A 23,664-nucleotide genomic window follows, 5' to 3' on the forward strand; every position below is an offset into this window, starting at 1 on the left:
AAAGAGGGGGGGGGGATAGGTAAGGTAGTAGGTGTATTTTTGCTTTATTTTTAACGATGCTCATTCTTTCAAGTCAAACGTAATGATTAATTTAATCAGATTAAATCACATTCATGTAAACGCTTTATGGGTATTAAAATTAGACTGAAGCTAGAAATACGGGATGGCGCTATAACAGTTACCTAAAAAATCTTTAGAAGTGTAAAAACTTTTTTTTTATTAAGAAAAAGCAAAAAAATAATGGTGGAAATTACACTTTGGCTATAGTAAATTTAAAGATAAATTTAGGTTAGAGAATTTGGGTTTTCCTAATTTTAAGGGCGTAGAAGTGGTGTACTGTATTTTGTTTTGATCTTTTGTTTTTTTTTTTATTTAATGTGTGTTACTTTTTTATTCCAAATTACAATTGAACTAGACAATGTTAATTTATGCTCTTACGGATTGGGTTAATTACTAAGGGGTTCAGTTAACAAAAATTATGTTAAATGCTACAATTTTATATAATGTTTATTTGTTTTAAATCAAAATTGTATTTTACATAATTTTAATAATATGTACACGAATTAATAATTAGTATGGTAATTCAAAACGTTAACTTATAATATTTACACAAGTCCTATCTATGGTATATATATATATATATATATACATACATATACAATTAAATAGACGATCCAACCAATAATAATAATAATAATAATAATAATCTATAGAAGACACAACAATTAATATAAATACTTTTTAACACAATACTTTTGTGTAAACACATATTAACTAATATATATATATATATATATATATTAAAATATCTTTGAGTTTTTATTAGTACATGAAATAAGTGGGCGATAACATGTATTTGGTTACATGTGTGTATGTGTGTCTTAATAGTAAAATGGATTATTTTCTAATAATAATATTAATTTAGTATTCATTTATAATTAAGAATTTGTTCATTTGACTAGTGACGTAAAATATAATAATTTCCATTATATTGTTATCATTACGACCGCCAACAATTATTCCGGTGGATGCAACTAAAATAAAATATACCAATATATTATATTTTACATAAATTTATAAAAAAAAATTAAGTTTAACAGCTAATAAAACAACAGTACGACGATTAAACAATAATACAAAACCACTTATGGATCGTTATCGTACAATTAATATACTATAATATTATAGGTAATTTTTAAATTCGTCGTTTTGGGTGTACCACAATATGTATTATCGTATCTTAACTTGTATGGGTAGTAAGTAAAAGGAGTTTTTCTTTATTGACGAATAAAAAAGAAAAGGGGGGGATATTTCGGTGATATTCCAAAAATAATTACATCAATTAAAAAAAAAATTATGACTCGGAAGAATAAATAGTTAGTCTATAAATAAAATATTTTACAATAGCACCTATCTATGAGTATTTCTTTCTTAATATAAGTTATTATACATTTCTTTCCAAAAAGAACTCGCAGAAAGACAAATTGTATATTTTTTTTAATACTTTCGAAGCACTAACTAGGCTGTGCCAACATTTCAATAAATAATCTATCTATAAATTTGTATACACTTTATATTTCGTTACGTTTACAAAATAATATAATATATCGTTTGTAGGTATAAAATAACGGTTGCCACGCCTGCACCAGCCGGTCGAGTGGACGATAAAATATGATATTATTAGCGCACGGTGTATACGCGGTACAGGTGTTGAGCTTTTCGACAAAGTCAATTTCAATAAAAATCAGTCGCCATTCGCGGTGCGGGTAAAGTCGATCGCATCCGAACGTTGTTTCTCATTGCCTCCCTGTTTTGCCGTCGGTAATTTTCTCATTTTTCCATTAACGATTGTCCCCGTTTTTCTTGAACAACGGCACCAGCGCCCAGACGGACGCGCCGAACAGCAGTATGATGCCCATACCGTGGAACACGGGCTTGTACGATCCGATCGTCTCATAGATGTAGCCGGCCGCCGGCGGCCCGATTAACTGCATGATGCCGTTGCACAGTAACGATATGCCGTACGACGACGACAGCCGTTCCTCGCCGAGCATGTCCACCATGATGACGGCGGTGATGCCAATCACCACGCCGGAGCCCAGTCCGAACGCGGCGCACGCCCAGCACATGGCGGCGTACGTCTCGGCGAAAGGCAGCGCGAACAGCGACAACCCGGACAGCACCAGCCCGCTCAGATAGTAGTACCGCTTGTCTAGCGGCACCCAATCGGACAGCGTGGAGCCGCCGATACGGCCGACCAGGTCCAAAACCGCCACCACGGACAGCAAGTAATGCGAGCTGGTCTTGTCGTGTCCGATCCCGATGGCGTACGATGGCAGCAGTATGGCCGTGTTCGTGTACCCGATGGCCGTGGTGGCGTTGGACACCAGTATGATTATGAAAACCGGGTCGGACAGTAGTTTCAGTTTTCGTAGCGGCGACGACGACGAGGTGCACCCGTTATCGGACTTCTTCGGCTGCGATTCTCCGTACAAACTCACCAGCGTGCTGCCGTGAAACGGCGTGCTCACGTATCGCAGCGACGATAGCGAAACGTTCACTTTGTTTCGCTCGGTCGCTTGATGATCAATCCGCAATAGACTGCAGCTACTAAACGTTGTTTTTTCCGACTGCTTGTCCACCAACACCGCGGACAGAAACCTGTCGTCCCGCGGTATCTTCACGCTGGTCGCGTTCAGCTCGTTGATGATGACGCACCCGTTTAGGTTTTGGGCCAGTAACGAAACCGTCTCTTGTCGTTGCGCCACCATCGGCGACTCTGACTTGCCCCGCCTAGAGTACACGCCGTTCGCCGATAGTACGTCCACCATCGAAGAGCTGTTCTCGTCCGCCGAGATCGTGGATATCCTGTCCACTTCCACCGTGCCCGTCAATACGTCGTCCGAGTACTGTTTAACCATGTGCTGTTCTACCGGATGGTACAGAGACGCTCCCACCCAAACGTTTAACGTGAGCGCTCCGAGTAACAGCACGGCCGTTCTACGAAGAATAAATAACAAGAAATTAATTAATTACATTTTTATAGACATCAAGATGTGAGTTTTTTTCAAAAAAATATGACGATTAAATTTGCGAAAAAATTAAAAAAAACACATTAATTTCTCCACTACGTATTGTGAACCTTGGATATGTTTTCCCTTCCCCTCACTGACCTTTTCTATGGTCCTACCATTCCCTTACTTCTTACCCTACCTGATCTATCCAATAGTCTTCTCCTTCCTTCCAAACCTAAAACAAAACGAACCAAACCTAACCTTACCTATTTAATCCAGATCTAACCTTAACCTTCTCGCTTACCACTTACCAACTGTCCCTTATTAGGAGCCACTATCAGCTGTCTCGTATCCGTAATTAGTCTATTATCACTATCGAAAATCTGACACCCCCCACGATCCTTTGCTCATCAGAAATTACCCTCAGCCCAAAAACATATCCATATTAAAACCCGGCACTAGCGCCGCGTTGTTTTATATTTGAATTGATTGTATTAGAAAATAATAATAACTAAAATCTATTGTCGTTGTTAATAATCATTGCTCGATACGCGGTAACTTGTAAAAAGTACACTGTTCTCTTTTATTCAAAAACAAAATATTGTGTTACCTGAATCCGTAGTTTTCGATTAAATAGCCCAGGAACGGTGGCAAAAACATTGAACCCAAACAACTGCCCGAAATAGCCACGCCGTTTGCGAATCCTCTGTACTTGACAAAGTACGAAGTGACAATGAATATACCCGGCGGGAATGCTAAGCCAGCACCGGATCCGAACAAGACGCCATAGCTAAAATTACATACAGTACCAAGTATTATTAAAACAATAATAGTAATAATTTATGTCAAAAACTGTAATTAAATATAAGTCAACGGCAAAAGAAAATGTAGACCAAATCGATGTGTTGCTTACATAAAAACAATAAAACCAATAAGAAAGATTAGTGTAGAGAAATTAAGATGTTTTAAATAAAAAAGGTACGTTGTTTCTCAAATAGATGATTTACTTAAAAGTTTTTTAACTCCAATAGGTACATTTCATATTATTCTTTATATTTCCAAGGTAAACCATTATACACTATCTTCTACTTATAAAAACATCCAGGATGGAAAGTAATATAATATGTCATTATTTAAGATAACTTTATAAAAATATATTTAGATATTATATGTTTTTTTTAAATAAAATGTTGGTTCTTTTCTGCTTTAAGCATTTTTGCTTCATAAATAACATTTACGTTTACGCTATTTAATAATTAAAAATATTTATTTGATAAGTGAAGATAGTTATTACACTTTTTAATTTACTTATAAAACAAAACTTGAAATGAAATGTAAATATTACCTACAATCTAAATTTATGTTGCTCGTCTAACTGCGTATTTCTGTTATTTTATTAATTTTACGATAAATGAACAACTTACCTTATCTGACTCACAGATAAACATAAATGTAAATTCTAAATGTATTTAATACTTATTGAACGTTACTACGAATGTATACACATTCGTACTACTGAGCTAAATATCCATAAGTAAATACAGATAAGCACCATGAAAATATTATTTTGAAATTATTGATATATTTTGAATTGAATTATTTGTATTACCCATACATAAATGTCAATCTGCGAGGTACAGTATGTGCTTGTATTTATTCTGATAACTAATATATCTACTTAGCCATCCCACTTCATTTGTACGCCTAGCTGATAGTTAAAAAAATTAAGTTTTTAAAATATTTAAATGGCTATATAACGTCAATATTTGTAAAAAAAAAAAAAACTAATCGAACTACATAATTTAAAACGTAGGTAGCTGTTTAAGTTTCTAAAGTTACCCCTCAAATCTCCCCTTAATTTTGAATTAAAAAATTGTTAAAAACCAAAATATTGTACAATATATACATTATATATAATATACAGATATATACGGTTATCCATTTTATCTAGTAGCTTAATATTTTACTCGGCATAAAGACATTTAATGTACGTTGAAAATTTAAGAGTTAGAGTCAGTTAATTTAAGATACGAACGTCCTTTCACTCTTCGGGCGGTTATATACATTTAGAAGGAGTCTCTAGGGGGATACTTTAAGGTAGCTCCCTGTCCCAGCCAGGATCCCTTAATTTAACCCTATTCGTGAGTGTGATCCACTCACCGTAACAAGTTCCAATCTCTAAGTATTTCTTAGATTGTAATTTAATAATTTTTCCAGACCACGCACTATAGAGTTTATAACAATGACAACGGAAATACACGAGATACTATACATAGTGAATGTAGACCAACCTCGAGATACGAATACTGTGTCAAGTCGTTAACGTTGACCAGATATTATTGGCTTGCTATGTCTTTTGAATACTACCGTAACGATAAACGGATTTATTTATCATTATTATCGCGAATCGCAGTCTTTATGTTTTCACATTATCATTAAAACTAAACGTTTAAATCGTCTTAATCGTCAACACAATTTAACATAGGAACACACATTATTCGAATCATTTGAATGTAGGTAATTTTTTTTTGGGGGGGGGGGAAGAATTGCGCGTTTGATATTTTACTTATCGCATAACAAATGTACAAGTTATACGCTTACCTGAAATAAAGATATTTGATGGAGTTGGCGAAATAGCACAGCATCAGACCCAAAGAAGCTAGAGTGCCTCCGATTAGGGTCACCGTACGGTATGAGTATATGGACGACAAGTAACTCGATACAGGACCTATATAAAGCATGTAATAAAAAATAAATCATAATAATTTTAATAATAATCGGTAAATGTAATTAATGACACGTGGGCAATTTTTAACTTACATAGTGTCTATTAGGTACGATACAAGGACGATTTATTTTTATTATAAGAAATTACAAGTAAAAATCAAGCAAGAGAACTATGCCGAAAAACGGAAATCATTTTGGAAAAATGTTGTTTAAGTAACTAAAATAAAAATCTCATTAAGAGCAATTAGAGAACATGCCATGCCACTCATTTGTTGAACCATTTGACAATTAAATATCGCTCCAATTTAACGAAGAAAAATATAATAAATACAATTCTTACATAAGACACAAATTTAGTATACATACAAATCATATTTTATGAGTAATCAAGTACCCCGATTATATAATATTTCATTATGTGTATTTTATCAATTATCATTAACATTATTAATTAAAATTTTGAAAAATGTAGTTAATTACATTTTATATAATATGATAAATGTGACATGATGTAAGGAATTTTTTTTTTTAAATAATAGAAATTCAATTTCTACTATCAAAAGCTCTGTTTCCAGTCTCTCTCGTTATAAACGTTTGAATTGTCTTATCATTTAACATTTTTTTTTTTTTAAATCTTTTCTCTAGTTTGTAATCAGTGTAACTATTAAAATATTTTAGATCATGTGAAATTGTCAACAAAAAAAATTCTTTCAAGTCAAAATTTTACATGAAATATTTCATACGAAACCCGACTTATACTTATAATTTTACATTTCAATAAATTAAATTTATATACATTATTATGTATAAACTATGCAAAATATTTGTAAAATATGCGGTGATGAATGATGTTAATGTTGTTCGTGAAATTTTTAATTTTAGAATTTTACCTTTGAGATTTTTTCTAGATAATGAACTTACATAGATTAACATTTTCAAAATATCCGAATGATAGTATTATTTATTCAATTTTTTTTTAGATTTAAAAGTTCATATCGTTACAAATATGAGTAAATATAAAAATTATATTCAACATTTATCATCCACGTTGTGCAATATAGTTGTGTTATTACCCGTTTGAAACCGTAACCCTTAACGATTACCTCTTGAAATGATATTTGTTTACTAAATATATTAAATAATAAAAATGAATTGTTATTATATAATTGATAAAGTTTTTATTTGGATGATTTAATTTGTTTGGGTTACATAATAAATTATCGTTTAGGAAAAATCGTTGAGACATGAAATCAGGATAATAACCCTTGTGTTTTATCTCTGGTCACGGACAATGATTAATATAAGACAACATATTATCATTCATTAAATACGTATTTAATAGGAATATTAATTGAAATACACGAGAAAATATGCATGCGCTTACTTAACCATCGCATTATAGTCGGTTCTGTAAGTACAGTTCTTATTATTGTAAATTATTGTTTATTAATATAAATGAACAAAATAGTTTGTGGGATAATCAGTCGGTCAATTAACTGAGTAAAAAAAAACCGTTATCATCAAACCAATTATTATTTTCATAAGAACCGTACAATAATAATTATAATAAATAAGTCTTTTGATGGTTAAGAGTCAAGAGAGTAAACGATCTCGCAGCGTTTGCACCACGTGTAAGCTGGTATAAAATGAAAAATCGTTTTGCCGTCATCGTTTAAGGTGCTAACACCAATGTGTATGCTAAAAATTAAAATAATAGTGTGTGTAGTAGATATGGTAGTGTAGGTATTGTAGTAAACTTTATTATAATTTTAATTAGATAAATGTGCAACATATCAAGGCAATTATCTGACAAACGCTTTAATTGTTCGTTTTGTTATCATGAGTTCGCTGAAACGCTATACATAATAGTTTGACACAGATTGTATTTATTTTGTTGTGCACGTGTCACGTTTGGCATGTGTGTTAGGATAGGTTGAAAAAATTGGATTTTAAATGTTTGTACATTACGAATATGAAAATATATTTATTAGAAGGAAAAATCGGTTTTACAGAGCAGCAAAACGCTATGTAAATTATTCAAGTAGTGTTTCGAATACGGACGGACAAGAATGTTTTTCTCAATATTATTAAAACTCTTCAGATAATATTGGCGGCTGTTGTTGAAAACGGTCCAGTAATTGATGTTGTAAATACAATTAACCACTTTATCGTCTCGGAGTCATAGGGTTATACCAAGTCTTAAGTAAAGAAATACTTATTGATAACAAATATACCTACTATAATTACTACCTATACCTAGATATTTTAATGGTTATCTATATGTTTATGTCCGTATGCCAAATTGTTGCTATTATCATAAACGTAAATCTTTAAATAAGTCGATGATAAAATTACTATTAGTCATACATATTTTCTAGTTCCTGTAGGCTGTATGCATTTAAAATTAAACCGTTTTTATGATGCAACTTTTGGAAACTTTTACAAACCGTTTACACGTATCAGCAACGTTTTGTGCCAGTCTGTCCAGGTAATAACGTTGTGTTGTTGTGGAGGCGATTTACTATGAATGTGCATAGAGAAATGAGCGGCATTGAAAATTTGCCAAGTAATCGATTAGTATCGTACTCGTTATACATTCTAACGGACAACTCGAACGAGGTGTTACCTTTTTTGTGGTATAGTTTCAATAAACATTACTAGAAGTGTTAAGCGAAACCAGTTAGCGCGTTGAAATACAGTGAAATTCATTTGTCATTATTTCAGAAGACAATGAGTATCTTATACACTTTTAATCACCCTGTACAATATAGATGCGATGGCTAAAATTTGTTTATTCTGTCCAGTGTTGTGTGAAACCCTGATTTTGTTTTTGGTGCGTAGCATGAAGAAATGTATTGTAAAAACAAAACTCAATAGAAATTGCGAGTCAGACGTGGCCGGCCAAATAGAATGTGCTACTTATGCAAATCGCACGACCTTATTTTAACAACAGAGCATTTGTAAGTCAGTCTTGTTCTTGACTGACCCAGAAAGGAACCCAGAGTTGCTTTTTAGTATAGTTTTACATTTTACTTTTAAATTACAATACTCATTGTAATTTCCCTGAGTATTTCCCTCTTTGCCTTACTCCATTATGACGTCTACCGATTTCATTTGAACTTTTTGAAAAATTTGAAAAATGTATGTAAATATTTCTATTACTGAACAAACATTTTCGCTTTTGTCACGCTTTTCTTACCGACCTTTAAAAAATTTAAAGTTATGATTCTAATGATAATTACCCAAGGAACAGTAGAGGAAATAGCAGATGGCTGGTATCCAAGAGGCTTCGGTCTCAGGTGCGTGGAAATCTTCGGTAAACTCCACAAACAACACACCGAATGACTTAAGAGTGCCGGGTATCAACATGTTTACCAACGTACTACCCAACAACACCAACCAGCCCCACCCACCATCTGGGGGCACGAGCACGTACTGCTGTCCATCTGCAAAAACACCAATCATCATTATAAAAGCTCATAGCAAAAATGGCATACTGTATTAGTATGAAACAAATTAATTAATAATACCTATTACCTATAACATAATAATACAAACAAACTTCTTGACTACACGGTAACTCGAAAGTCACTCAATTAGTCACCGTTATATTAATAATGCGGTATATTACGGTGTAGATTATGCGCTTACTGTTTTTTAATTAATTAATATTTACATAGAAATAGCCTGAGCAAAAACTTATAATAATTATTTTATGGTATATTATTATAAATCTACGGCCGTATACGCCTAGAGGGGCTTCCACAAGGTACATTTTATATGCAAATTAATCATGTAAACCTCTTTCATAATAATTAGTACTATTGTAATAGCAGTTTATTCCAGAGCGCTAGCAATTTTTGAAACTAATAACTAAAGGGTAACGTATGTATTTAATTCATTTTTAAATAATTTTTAATAATTAGCTGAACATTTTGACGGGTCGACCACCAGTTTTTAATAATTACTTTTAAAGTTTAAAATTGAGAACAAGAGGTCTAAACTTATAACTTTAAAAGTAATTATTTAAAACTAATATTCAACCAGCCATTAATTATTCAAAAAATTATTATCAATTTAAAAAAAAATATGAAATTGTATATGTCACTTATTTTAAAAGTTAATAGCGCTCTAAAAAGAACCAAAAATATTAATTTTTTGAAAAGTTTTAAATATTGTAAACTAATATACATAAAAATGTTTTCAAAAAGAAACACTACAAAATTATACATAAACATATATTTAGATTATTATAAAAAAATCATATATTTATTTTTTCTATAAATTACATTTTAACTTTTTACCTAATCGTCCGAGTTTAAAACGTTTTACTAAATTCTTATAATAAAGTCTAGTCTATTAAATAATCAACTAACATAAATGAAACAAATATTTTTTTATATATTGATAAATTCTAAAATAGTGAAAACAAAAATTTCAAATGTGCTTGTCAATGCAAAATTTGTAATTTTTTTAGTTTTTTTTTTTTTGAGTTTTTAACAGTAAAATTACCGATCACCCATTGGTCCTGTTGAACTGAAAATTCTGGCACAGCCGCTACTTTATGCCGCTTAGTTATGACAGTAATTACAGTTAAGTTGACAATGGCATTTCACCTTCACGATTAGTACACACAGCGGTTTTTGGCATTCGTTAAGTGCAACCGACTACCGTATGTTCGATGAATGAAATTGTACAACCTTCGGAAGGTTATGTGACGTTGTATTTTTGTCCATCTAATACAGTCCACGCTAAGGTCAGTGGCGAACACAGTATGTCGGCGCAATGACATTGACAATGGATTACTGAATTACTCACCCTCTTCTAAACCCATATCCCTGCATTTTTACCTCACATGAACATACAAATGTTTTGTAATTGCAGGATGACGCTATAATCCGTAAGCCAAGGAATAAACGTGTACACGTTAATGCAATTGAATAGGGGCTTTCACTAAATTGTCCCTACCCCTCAACAAATATTTGTTTGAAAAATAGTAGATAAACACATAGGCTTACTAGACTACTTTTTTTAATTTGGCCGATTTGTATATATGATGTATATTGTCATATGTTGAGTAGCCAACACTATGACCGTGTTAATAACTACAAAAAAAAAAAATTCTAATATCTTTAAGTTATTGACCCGATCATAGTGTTGGCTACTCAACATATGACAATATACACCATAAATACAAATCGGCCAAATTAAAAAAGTATTTAGCAAGCCTATGTGTTTATCTACAATTTTTCAAACAAATATTTGTTGAGAGGTAGGGACAATTTTGTGAAAGCCCCTATTCAATTGCACCAACGTGTACACGTTAATTCCTTATTTGTTAAGACCGTATGAACTTAAGTTTTTTAAACGGTAACATACATATTTGGTTTAATTTTAAAATTAACAATAATTTGCTGAACATTTTGACTGGTCGATAACCAGTTTTGGATAATTGTTTTCAAAGTTACTAAAGTTTGAAATTTAGGACGGGAGGAAGGGTAGAGAGTAGAGATATTTTTATCTGCACGCATTACTCAACCGCCGCCCCCCCGTCCTAACTTTTAAACTTTAAAAACTTTAAAACTAATTATCTAAAACTGGTTATTGATATGTTCAGCAAATTATTCTTAATTTAAAAAGGTAACCAAATATATACGTTAACATTTAAAAAACTTAAGTTCATACGGTTTTAACATGTAAGGTATAGGGTTATGTTTTTTAAGAATATATCAAATTTATCCCAACTAACAACTATAAAAGTATAAAAAAAAATAAATAAAAAAAGATCTAATATCTTCGAAGCTATTGACTGGGTCATGGTTAACCAATCACCCGGTATAGTATATAAATATAGAAAACCCTACCGAGAAAAGGGCCTGTCGACGTTTGCCCGGTATCCTAGTTGACCTTCTCCGTCTATGTGTCTTGTTGTTTTTGGCTTCGATACTGAACTTAAAAAGTACTCATTTTACAATAATGTGTTTTTTTTTGTCTACTCACACGATAATTTTAGAACCGATGAACCGACTACTTTGAGTATCATATCTATCGATTATACAAAATGTACACAATGGGTATTTTGGTGGTCAAAATTTAAAAAAGTTGAATTCTTCACCCTTAAGATCAGGAAAAACAAAACAAAAATTGACGATTTTTAACTTTTAACTTAAACTTACTAAATCTTCGGAAAAATAATGGTCGGATAAAGACGAAATTAATATGCAGTTATCAAAAGAGATGCGTATCAAAAGCGTTTTATCGATTCTGATTTTATTACTACTGGCAAAATACTAGTCTACAATAACTGAATAATATTGTATCTTTGCTGTAGTTCCCTATAATAGCATAAAATAAAAGGTTCTAAAATCACTGTTTTCGGTTCTTTAATAAACCAATATAGCACTAAAATTAAGCGAGTATACGAATCTGTGAAGAAGAATCAAAGAAGTAGAAAGGACATCTCATAAGAAATAATACATGGATAACGACCTCAATTGAGGGAAAACCTTAAGGGGAGCCAGAAATAGAGGAAGACCTAGGCAGTCATATATTATAAAACAAATTATGTTGGATATAGGAAAAGCTTCATAAAGAGAATTGAAGGAAGTCGCTTTGGATAGAGAAGAATGTAGAAATATTTCATTATTAAACCAATCTACGAATTGAAAAAAAAAAACGAAATTGTGGATACTGGACCCCACTTTGGCAATAATTTCTTACAGTACTAGTTTGACTGTACTTGGTTTTGTACTGAACTGGATACCTAATATTTGCATCAGTTTTGGATTTAACTAACTTCAGGTTATTACATGTAGAATCTGATTTTACATCAAGCGGCATACCCCTTACCAACGAAATTCCTTAAAAAATCTGCTTTTATAATTGTCTTGGGTTGTAAGAGCGTAAGTTCTAATCTATGTATGATTCTTCTTATTAGTTTTTAAGCTCTCCCAAAAAAATTGGCGTAACATGACTTATGTTCGTATGTTTCTGACTTATAAGGTACATTGATCTATACTGTACTGGTTTTTATTTAAAACAAACGTTAAGACAATTCCGTAGATATCGTGCAAACATAATGAAATACCACATTAATGTAAAATAATTGGTGTTCAGTTAAAATGTCCAGGTACAAAAATGTTCAAAATGATTTTATTAATAATTATACATCAACAAAATGAAATAGGCAATAAAATCTCTTGTTTTTTTTTACTAAAATATATTTATATTACATATTATATCGTTATAAAAATGGACAGTTCTTTAAATGCGATAATTTTAATTAACAGATCTAATTTATTATTAAAAAGGTAATAAGCTACAGCCTTTCCAAAATATTGACCCAAGTTGTAATTATAAAAAGTAAAAAAAAAAATAATGTCACGTCGTGTGGTTGACCTTCGTCCAACTTCTCTGAGTCAAGTTGGGTTCATTGGACACACCTGAGCCGTTAAATTATTTATAAAAAAACACGGTTGAAAATAAAGTAGTAAGAGCTTCTTAAACAAGTACCGGTAATACGTCATGATCGCATTATATATATAAATTAAGAGGACGTCTCATTATTGATTTTCAAAGGTCAAAACATGTTTACACAAAATAGATAAAAGTACCTTTAAAAGTAATTTTAGAGATGAAACACATAAACAAAAAGATAGAGGACAAGATTTCCGAGAGAACCTCAAAGGTTTCTTTCAAAATATCAATAAAAAAAAGTTGCAAGGATTTCAAAAAGTTAATAAAATTAATTTTTACATCATATTGACCTATGCACTTTAGATGATGCAAAACGCATATGAGGTTCCATCGGAAATATCGTTTTTTATTTAAGTTTTTTTCACTAAAAATCACTTTGAAGGGTACCTTTTGGCTTTTTTTGTTTTGCGCGAACATTGTTTAGATGAAATTTTTGTTTTTAAATCGCTGTCAAGGTTCAGCCTGATTAAAATTAACCCGATTGAGATTTTGCGAAAACAGTAGTTACGACGTCCTTTTAAGTGTGTATTAAAATTAAGTAGATTGTTGTTAGCATTATATATAAGCACAATCAAATAGGTTTCGTCAAGTGCTTACCCTCAGCTGCTTCTTCTCCGGCCAGTGTTTCGTGGTCGTCTTCTTTGGGCTTTTTCTTTAGGCTCATTTTCGGGTATTACCGCTGCAGTGGTGCAGGAGATCTACAAAAAAAAAAAAAAGATGGAATACACCCACTACACTACAACAATAGGTATAACAATTATTGGTACATTTAAAAAGGGATTTGGTGTTGGCTCGCACGTTTACCGCGCGGACACCGACGACCGAGTACCGCCGTTTCGTCGAAGTCAACGTGTATATATATTTATATATGTTTTAAATGTACATAATCGACCACCGTCGAGTGTTATAACCGTTTTCTTTTATTTAACCGCACCTGTCGATGGAAGAATATTGTATTTGTTGCGAACGCCATCGCGCACACGTGTTGGCGGTTTTGAAAAATGCGTCAACATGGATTTATGCCATTTTTTTTTTTTTGCTGGGTACATTTATTTATCAAAACAAAAACGATTATTTCTTTATCGAAATGACGGATCGAAGCCTACCACCGATAACGGCTCACACGCCGACATTGTTTTAACCAACCTTGTGCCGTCCGCTTGTGCCGTGTGTGCGGGCAAAAATTATATCATAGCAATCGGCCGCGGTGGTCGTTAATAAAAAAAACGATTCGAATAATTTGGGTCAACCGATGGGCAGGTTTTCGTTCTTCAAAGCCGACAAAAAACTGGCTTTGACACGCGGCGAATAAAATGCAAATTAACTCGTAGTATTATACATAATGATAATAGCATAGTGAAATAATAATATATAATGTCGGCGAAAATCGCAAAAGACCGTGAAAGCGTCGGACGATTGCAAAAAACAAAGATTACAAACATATTATGTGTGTCGGTCACCGGTCAAACATTACTACAGATACAGCTGTATATAACAGACACCATAATAACATTATCTAATGGCGAGGACCTTCACCGGAGCAATGCTGTGTACGTATACAGCTAAAAGAAAAGAAAAATATAATAAGAACTATTTTGTTTGGAAAAATTTTGAAAAAAAGAACGAGCCGACAGCTGTAATTTGGCGTCTCGAGAAAGCTTGTCCACGCCGTTAGTTAGCCGTTTGCCTTTTTTTTATTCTAATTTTCAAGAAAAACATTTTTCTTCGAGTTTCGGCCGTTTTTTTTCGTTTCATGTCGGCTAGATTAAAGAATGAGTCTTTTCATATTCGTCAACATAATTTTTCCAAGTGCAAACAACTAACGCACACACACAAGCTTTAAGCCGGTGGTCCATAAATGTTCGTCATGTTGTGAGTAGCATAATATTATGTTTACAGCTCATTGTTTTATAAGTGGATATTGTATAATTGTATACGATCGAAATGTCCATTTTCAAAAGACAATTTGTGTAAAAACGGTATAGACCGTTTGCCGTTGTGAAATTTAACGACCGTTTAGTTATTTGTTTACTGTTATAAGCAACGCATTACATAAAAAAAAATACACAATAATAATAGATATTCTATTGAAACTATTGCAATCGATACACGATGACGTATTTTGCGCGTACCCCGCAACCGCCAGGTGTATAAAGTGTCAATGTCATTAGGCTATAATAATTATTCTACTAGAATATAATAAAATTACTGTGATGCGATCAACACAGAATAAAACAAGTTTAACAAGTCGTAAATGGCAGAGTCGTCTGTCGAGCTATCGAACTGAAAGCCATTATTTTCTTTATTTGTGAACAATAAACTGAAAACAAATTGTTCGTGGAAGCATTCGGGTTAAATTAATTTTGATCGATAACCATCGAAGAAATTGTGAAAATCGACGTTTGTCTTCCACTGTGACCTCGGCGTTCCGACATTGTAACAAACTATGTACCTACCTATACTACTTATAGTAGGTACTTAGTATATTATACTACGGGTAAACAGATCAAAAAGTGATTAAGAATACAATAAAATAGATGCTGTTTATTTTTACAACCGAAATGAAAAAAAACATTCATAATATGTAATAACAACATCATGTTTCGAACTGGAATTACGTTCGATTTATACCTCAAATCTTAAAATATCTTTGGGCTTTGATGTATTTTTATACGCAATGCCTATTTCGTTAACTTATGAATAAAACATTCAACAGTTCATTTATCTTAGCACACATATCGTTGCCTTAAGAATTGACTTTATTTTTACTAACGTTGAGGCGCCGATTTAAATAATAATTTTAGATTGTTTGGATTGGCTTCAGTTTTGAAGATATTTGCCTGATATCGTTTACAGTTTACCGATAAGTTATTGTGACTGTGATGGATTCATATGTATTTAACGATTAAATTAATGCTGCTAGAACTAATTATTGACTGCTAATTGCTATAGAGCAAAGCTTACAGTAAAAAAACTCCAAATCATAAATTTATCATTCATGTGTTCATAACGATTTTTATTCTTGAGTTATACAATCAAATTTATAGAGCATTACATTTTCATTTTAGCACCTTTGAAATAAAATACATTAATATTATAGTAATTTAATTTCAAATTTTAACGAATGACTGATTAAATCAATGTATAAGGTAGGTATTAAATAAATATCTCTGTAACTGGAGCCTATCTCGACAAACTGTAACGACCTATAAAATGTGTCTTACACTAGGTTTGTATGTATAATAAAATTATTCTGGATCTCGAGTCTGAAAGGGCCAATATAAATGTTTGGCATAAATTAATCCACTAAACATAAAACATGTAAATAAAAAACATACCTACTTATAATGTAAAAAAAATAATAATAGTAACAGTCGAGGTCAACATTGAGTAGCTTATAAAGAGTTTTGAAAAAAATGTACACACAATCTCATAGAAAATAAAAACTAAAAAAGTGAGATTGGCCCTGTAGACCTCTCAGGTACAGAATTGAATAGTCAACGTAGGAGCCTCCTATCAAGTGATAAGTATTATCTAAGTTTGCACTGGGGTGTTGGTGGCCTTTAGCAACGGCGTACGACAACGGTTCGGGCTAAATACACTTGCGACAAAATCGCTTACGACCGACACCAGCCGCAGCGACACGGCGTTGTTTGTATCGTATATAGCCATCGAGTATATTATTAAATATTATTATAATAACGACAACAATGTATACTACATTACAAAGTGGCTCAACGGCTCAGACTTTAGCTAATATCGACGACACTTAAACAGTGGTGGTACTCACGTTATACGACCGACGACCGCCGCCGTACCGCTGAGCAGATAATTGGTTCAACAGCGGGCCGCCGACATGCTGTCCCTGCGATTGTGGTCGTTGGTCGTCAGCTGTAGTGCCACCGGTATGCCGCGACCGGGATCGCATCGCACCTCCAAACTGCCCGCGACCTGACTCACGGACGTACGCTGTAGACGTGGTCTCGGGACGTTGTGACTTGCGAGCAATGTGAGCGGCCGCGGCGCTACGGGAGCCGCACGGGTGTTGTACAGCGCCCACACCGCGAATGTGCCCAATCCCCACCAGCGCGACGGCCGGATCGATACGAGGTTTTACCGCACTCGGCGCACCCCGAACGGCCGTAGGACAGTAACAGCTCTCTGCAAGCCATCATCCCCGTGATAACGCTTTTCTGTTGCCCTTATAGTTGCTATTAAAAGTAGTGTTGTAATTTGGATTCGAATCTTCGAAGGATTCGAATATTCGATTTCGAATACCTAATTTTTTAATTTTCGAATAGTATTGGAATATTCGAAAATATGAAAAAAACGATTTGTAAATTAATTATTATTACTATTTGAATATTCGAAGGATTCGAATACTATTCGAAAGATTCGAATCCTTATTGAGATTCGAATCCAAACTATTCGAGTATTCGAATATTTCCCATCACTTATAAAAAGCTCGGATATTTATGACTAGACCGCGGATTTAAATGCAATTATATGTATGTTCCTTACCAAAATCCGTTTCAGAACTTTTTATACCATATAGCCTATAGACACTACTTGTTTGTGCATATTTTGCATATACAAAACTGCATATTGCATATTTCATTTTTTAATTATTAAATTGTTCCTATCAATTAATAATAATATATTATGCAGTAAAAGATATTAAACGTCATATTTTGCATTTAATCGTCATTTAATCACAACAATTATACTGATATACTGTATATATTCGATTCACAAAGACTACATTTCAAATCAACAAACTTGTATTGCATATTTTATTTGCGTACTCGACACTTTTGACCGTACATTTGCCTATAACGTTTATTTCTAGATTTAGTACAATTATATTTTTAAGTATTATTATAATGTTCCATTTTATTGCTGTATGTAATCATGTTTACTAGTACGAGCCAAAGAAAATTATACGCAATATGAGAGTGGTTTTCTATGTTTCTTTGTGTGCTGAATGTGGGAAAAATGTTTTAAAAAATCCTGGAGACCTGGAAATTAATTTTTCAAGGTCAAGTTTTTATTTTTTGTTGTAATATTATTATATTATTTGCAAGGAAATTAAATGTTTTAAAATGGACGTGAATAAAAATTAGAATTTCTCATTATATATTGTACAAAGTAAAATGTAGACAAAGACTATTGCGTTTAATTATTTTAATTGATGGTCGACAATGAACAATTTAATACATTTTTCTAAACGTATGATGACTCATCAGTCACCACTGTTAACTGCTAGTCTAAACTCGATACTGTTTCTGTCTTCTCATAAACGGTTAACTACTGGACCGATTCGTATTTATGGATCAAAGATCGCAAAAAATACTTAGTATGTATACGGTGAACGTTAAAATGTTTCACAGCAAATTATGTGATTAAAATACACAAAAAACTAGCATATAATATATTTAAAGAATAATAATATAATTTTTTGCAAGCCGTTTAAATTACCATTTTCTTTATTAAAATATTAACTTGTACATTATTAACATAGTAAAATTAAAATTAAGACTTTAAATTTTAATATGATTTTTTTTGTTGACAGTCTAGAGATATCAGCATGTGTCAAAAGCGCGCCATATGGGTGCACATTATGATGTGCATTGGGACGCGACCATAGATAATAAACAAATTGATGGGCCATCAAGCTTATCGCCTAAGAATAAAGTGATAACAACAATAGGGGTCACCAACCATATACCTATTAAGTAAGGACTATATAGGTCTATGGTCACAACGTCATACAGCTATATCTATAGATAGAGACATAAATACTATTGTAGAAAAAGAACTGTCTTTCTCTCTTCCCCATTCCGGCGTGCGACCCCTTATTTTGTTAATATAGGCATGGGCTATGGCCTATCCATTATTTTATTATCTATGGCCGTGAAGGAGCCCTTGTTTAAATGTAGAGATTTTTAGAATCATAAGAAATTGACAACCATGCTATTTGAACAGTATTATGATAGATGGTAAGTATTAGGGAAAAAAATATTCTCTAAATTTTATTAGGGACCGAAAGGGTTAACAAAGTATACTACTTATGTACTACTTATGAATTTACATTAGATAATAATTTAAATATTTGAAATAATAGGTTTTTACTAAAATTATTAACGCAATGGTTTGTAACAGGCACAGTTCAACTTGTAGGTACTAACCGTTATTCGCTCGATTGTTGTATAAAATTATTATTAATTACTTAAAAACAGCAAATACTGAGGGAAAACATTATTTTTCTTTTGAATTTCGCTGACACGTGTCATCGACGATATTCAAGGTGGAGTTATGTAATAATATCATAATTAATCAAAATAAATAACTCCACCGCTCTGGTACGATTTTATTGATCACGTGCCATGTATTATTACCATTGTTATAATATATTGCTATTCCACTATTCGTACACAGTGCAATTAATTGAGCGTTAACTGTTTATAAACAAGACACTCATTTGCAAGCAATATTATTATGTTTAACGCTTATGTGCGTAGCAATTTATGTAAGCAAGGAAATTCGGAGACCTTTGTGAATTGGGGTTAAATGAAACGTTAAAAAAAAAAATCATTGTCATTGAGCTAAACGGAGCGAGAACAGCTACATTGCGCTATTAAATATTTATTCGAATGACGTCAGTCATACCCACGTTTTGCATTAAATATATTAAGGGTTTTACTTATAATGTATACATGGTTTAATACATCAGTAATACTTATTCGGTACCTTCGCGAGCAAAGTAATCACACACAAATATCAAATTATCTTCATTATATTTTGCTAAAATAACTACCATGACCGACTTAAGACTTTGTCGTTAAATATAAATTATTATTAATGAATTTTCAGCCAAATTCTACAGAATGGATAAGTAATCGACTAAACCTCTTTTCAAACATGTATGAATAAACCTGAACTGAGTACAATATTAAAACAGTTGACCGAAAAAGTATGAAAAATTGGCAATCGCTTCGACAAAACAATGAAATATTGCAAATACAAACGAATCGATAATCGTTTTTTCAAACAATGCAAAGCTTAGGAGGAAAACATAATTGATGATATTACTTGTAGGCCATTGAGGGGTGATTGATATTTTTTGACGTGGTGCTGTCATAGTTCAACGGTACCTACAAAATAATAAAAAAAATGGAGTGTGAAATTTTCTAATGTCAAATTGACTATTAGTCGAATAGGCTAATAAATTAAAATCCAAAAATTTGGTGGAGGATGGCAGGCTACAATTATAAGGTATATTAAAAATAGTGTAAGTAGATCTAAAATTTAAATGAATAGTACCTACATTAATAGTAAGTATACAATATATTATAATTAAAATTGTTAAAACCCAATTAGACATTGTCACAAAAATATTAAGACATTTTTTAATCTAAAACAAATTACTCATTTTACTCTCATGGCCATTCCATCAGTTTAGTTTAACATACAAGGACAGTTAAGACTTTAGCCTATAACTTTACTATTGTAATTATAGGTATTTGATTTTTAATCTAAATTGAGACAATAAGATATTTCTTAGTAAAACTTGAAATAATCAGGATAGCAAAACAGTATAAAAACTGGGTACAAATAAAACAAAACTTTAGCGACTCACTCCAGTTTCCAATTATTTAAAACCTTAGACTAGATTATGGACAACAATAAATGTGATTATACAATTTTTATCATGGTTGGTCACAAAATTGAAAGAGTATGTAAAATTGACAAATTTTCTTCAGCTATTAATTGCTTACATTGACCAAAACCGTTAAGTAAATGAGATGGTCTTAACATTTAAGTTCTGGTTTGTAATAAGGGTAAACACGAAGAACCTAAGTCCCTTACACTAACAAATTTTAAAACAATTATTATCTCTCAAACTGTGAAATTGTACGAAGGCATTTTTTTACTGGAGTATCTCCATGGTACATGGTATAAAAATAATGGATTTTTTTTTAAAACTGTACCCTCAAATTTTGCTATTTTCAGAGAATGACCCAAGTATCGCACATTAAAAACATACCGAAAATATTGAATTACAGCATAGTAAAAAAATGTTTACACTTTAAAAACATGTGTAGCTTATAAAACTGGTTAAACTAATTTTAAACTAATGAGATTTTCCTCTGTCCCTCCCTTTCTTTTTTGTATGCCACTATCCCGCTGCTTTTTTCACATTATCTAAGTTTCACGCGGAGCTGAGAATATACCGGTTTCAAAATAATGAATTTTTATTTAAACTTCAATGTGATATTGGTATCACAAAATAATATTCTAAATATACCAATTGTGGTGTACGAAACGCAAACACCTTATCACGATCATATTACGTTCTTATAATCTGTAAAGTGTGTAAACAGATAAATGGAAAATGTATGTACAACTCTATTGACATCAAATGCATGTCAGAGTCAACCCAAGTTATGGTTAAATTAGAGTAATGTCAAGACTCAAGTACATTAAACAAACATTTAATTTACAAACGGTAGCTAAGCGAAATTTTCGCTTTGAGTCTACATATTTATAGTCCCACATATATACAACCCCATATTTACAATTCCACCTCTAATTATTATTATACACAAAATAGTTTTTCTTAAGGTATCTCACGGGTCCTAACTTAACATTAATTTGTGCTCACTGCTCGCAATTCGCAAATACTAATAGTAAGAAATTAGGCTTTCGATTAAACATTTTCAAAATAAAAGTATGATAATTTGTTTTAAAATTATAAATATTGGATTGTATAAAGTACAAAAGAATATTACATATTATTATTTAAAAACAACAATAATTATTATGTTTTAGCTTCGATGCAAAGTAGAGAAGATATTGGTTTTTTTATTAATAAAATTTAAGTATACAATTCGGTATTTTCGCCAATTTTTAACGATAATGTGACGACTGAAAACCAGTACAGTAAAAAATAGTACACTAAGAAGTCAGTGGAAATGGTTGAAAGAAATGATTCAATTTCAAAATAGTACTCAGCTCCGCAACTAAGCCAAAATGTTCACAGGCCACAGAACTTAAATATTACCATTTGATTTACTATAATTCACTATTAGTCTAAGCCTATACTTCACACCGATTACTATACAACAGTGAATACCCAGTATAATTTTTATACAATTTTATACCAAGAACAATAATATTATATTGGAAAATAATAATATTATCGTTAAAGGATTTGATTTTGTGGTACATACCTTTACAATGACGGTCTTGGAGGTAAAAAATAATTGAAACAGTACAACGAACATGTCAACGCATTAAAATGAACTAAACCTGTAATCGCATTGTAAAATATCAAATATGATAACCAAACAAACTAGAAATTCGTTTCATAAAATTGTTCTATTTTTATCCGACTACCTGTCTCGTTTAGTGAGATATTGTCAAAACTGGGTTCGATCAATTTCGATATCGGTTATTAATAAAATGACTAACATGTATATTGCATGTACATGCATGTAATATTATTCATATTTTTGTTGCATCTATGTACATTGTGCATCTTCGTGGTCCAATGATTTTATATTACCTATATAAATATTATACGCGAGCTGATATACATAGTGTTAATGTTACTTGACAGTACTACTTACTGGTAAGTGGTATTATTTTGTCTTCACAATATAGACCTGACATTAATATTGTTCGATGATAGCGTCTAGCGTCTGCATAAAAGAAAATTTAACTTTTATTTTGGTTTATTTATTATTATTATCAATTGGTTACTTTTTGAATAATTATTCATTTTTGTTTTTAATTGGAAACAAAGAGTTACAAATAAACATATTATCAGAACCTAAAGTTAAGTGTTTACTAAGAGCCGACCAAGATATCTTCATTCATAGCCCTTGATTTCAGCAGATTAATGTAGAACATTTTCAAAGATGTCATCACAGTAGTATAAGCTATGTTTCGCCTGGTTCGAATCCCATTTCTGACACCAAAATTATGTACTGCGCCAAGTACTTATGCACTACAGTAAGGTTATTTGTAGGATAAATGAACCAATGATGATAATATGTTATATTATAATCAAATTCTTTTAAAACACAATATTAATAATTCATATAAGTTGTACAGACAATTTACATACAACAACTGAGTACACTGTACAATACTAACAATATAACAACCGATTGACACTAAGTAGTAAGTACACTAAGTGACCATCATACTGTGATCGGTCCCTTTTATATTAATCTTCACAATTACTGGCATAAATTAATAGGACGAAAACACTAGGTTTTGACAACGCGTGGTTGGGCTATAGGCCAACACGTGCGACTACAAATTCACATAGTACAAAATTATAAAAACAAAAAACTTTTTTAAAAACATGCTTTTCTAAAAAATAGTAAAAAGTGAACTAAAAGTAAAAAATAATTCTACTACAAGAACAATTTACCAA

The 23,664-nt window shown here is 31.9% G+C and overlaps 1 protein-coding gene across 4 annotated transcripts; it reads right to left on the reverse strand.

Annotated features, from left to right (window-relative positions):
- Window positions 1–1,553: 1,553 nt before the first annotated feature.
- Window positions 1,554–22,529, reverse strand: LOC126838377 (monocarboxylate transporter 13). Of its 4 annotated transcripts, XM_050572743.1 has the most exons (7): window positions 22,451–22,508; window positions 20,310–20,371; window positions 13,815–13,915; window positions 8,984–9,187; window positions 5,616–5,742; window positions 3,625–3,804; window positions 1,554–3,000 (listed from the first exon to the last, which is right to left on the reverse strand). In XM_050572743.1, exons 3-7 carry the CDS (start codon window positions 13,879–13,881, stop codon window positions 1,842–1,844), a joined length of 1,737 nt encoding a protein of 578 aa, XP_050428700.1. In that variant the 5' UTR covers window positions 13,882–13,915; window positions 20,310–20,371; window positions 22,451–22,508; the 3' UTR covers window positions 1,554–1,841. The 4 variants fall into 4 exon arrangements, with proteins under 4 accessions (XP_050428700.1, XP_050428699.1, XP_050428698.1 ...); XM_050572742.1 differs by lacking the exon at window positions 20,310–20,371 and having other exon boundaries at window positions 22,451–22,529; XM_050572741.1 differs by lacking the exons at window positions 20,310–20,371; window positions 22,451–22,508 and adding an exon at window positions 17,008–17,294.
- Between the last annotated feature and the right edge of the window lie 1,135 nt (window positions 22,530–23,664).

This window comes from Adelges cooleyi, unplaced genomic scaffold, assembly GCF_023614345.1.
Source record: "Adelges cooleyi isolate 19-005CV unplaced genomic scaffold, UGA_ACOO_1.1 ACOO_flye_CR_arks_rails_tigmint_CR_PRNA_30, whole genome shotgun sequence".
Taxonomy (NCBI): domain Eukaryota; kingdom Metazoa; phylum Arthropoda; class Insecta; order Hemiptera; family Adelgidae; genus Adelges; species Adelges cooleyi.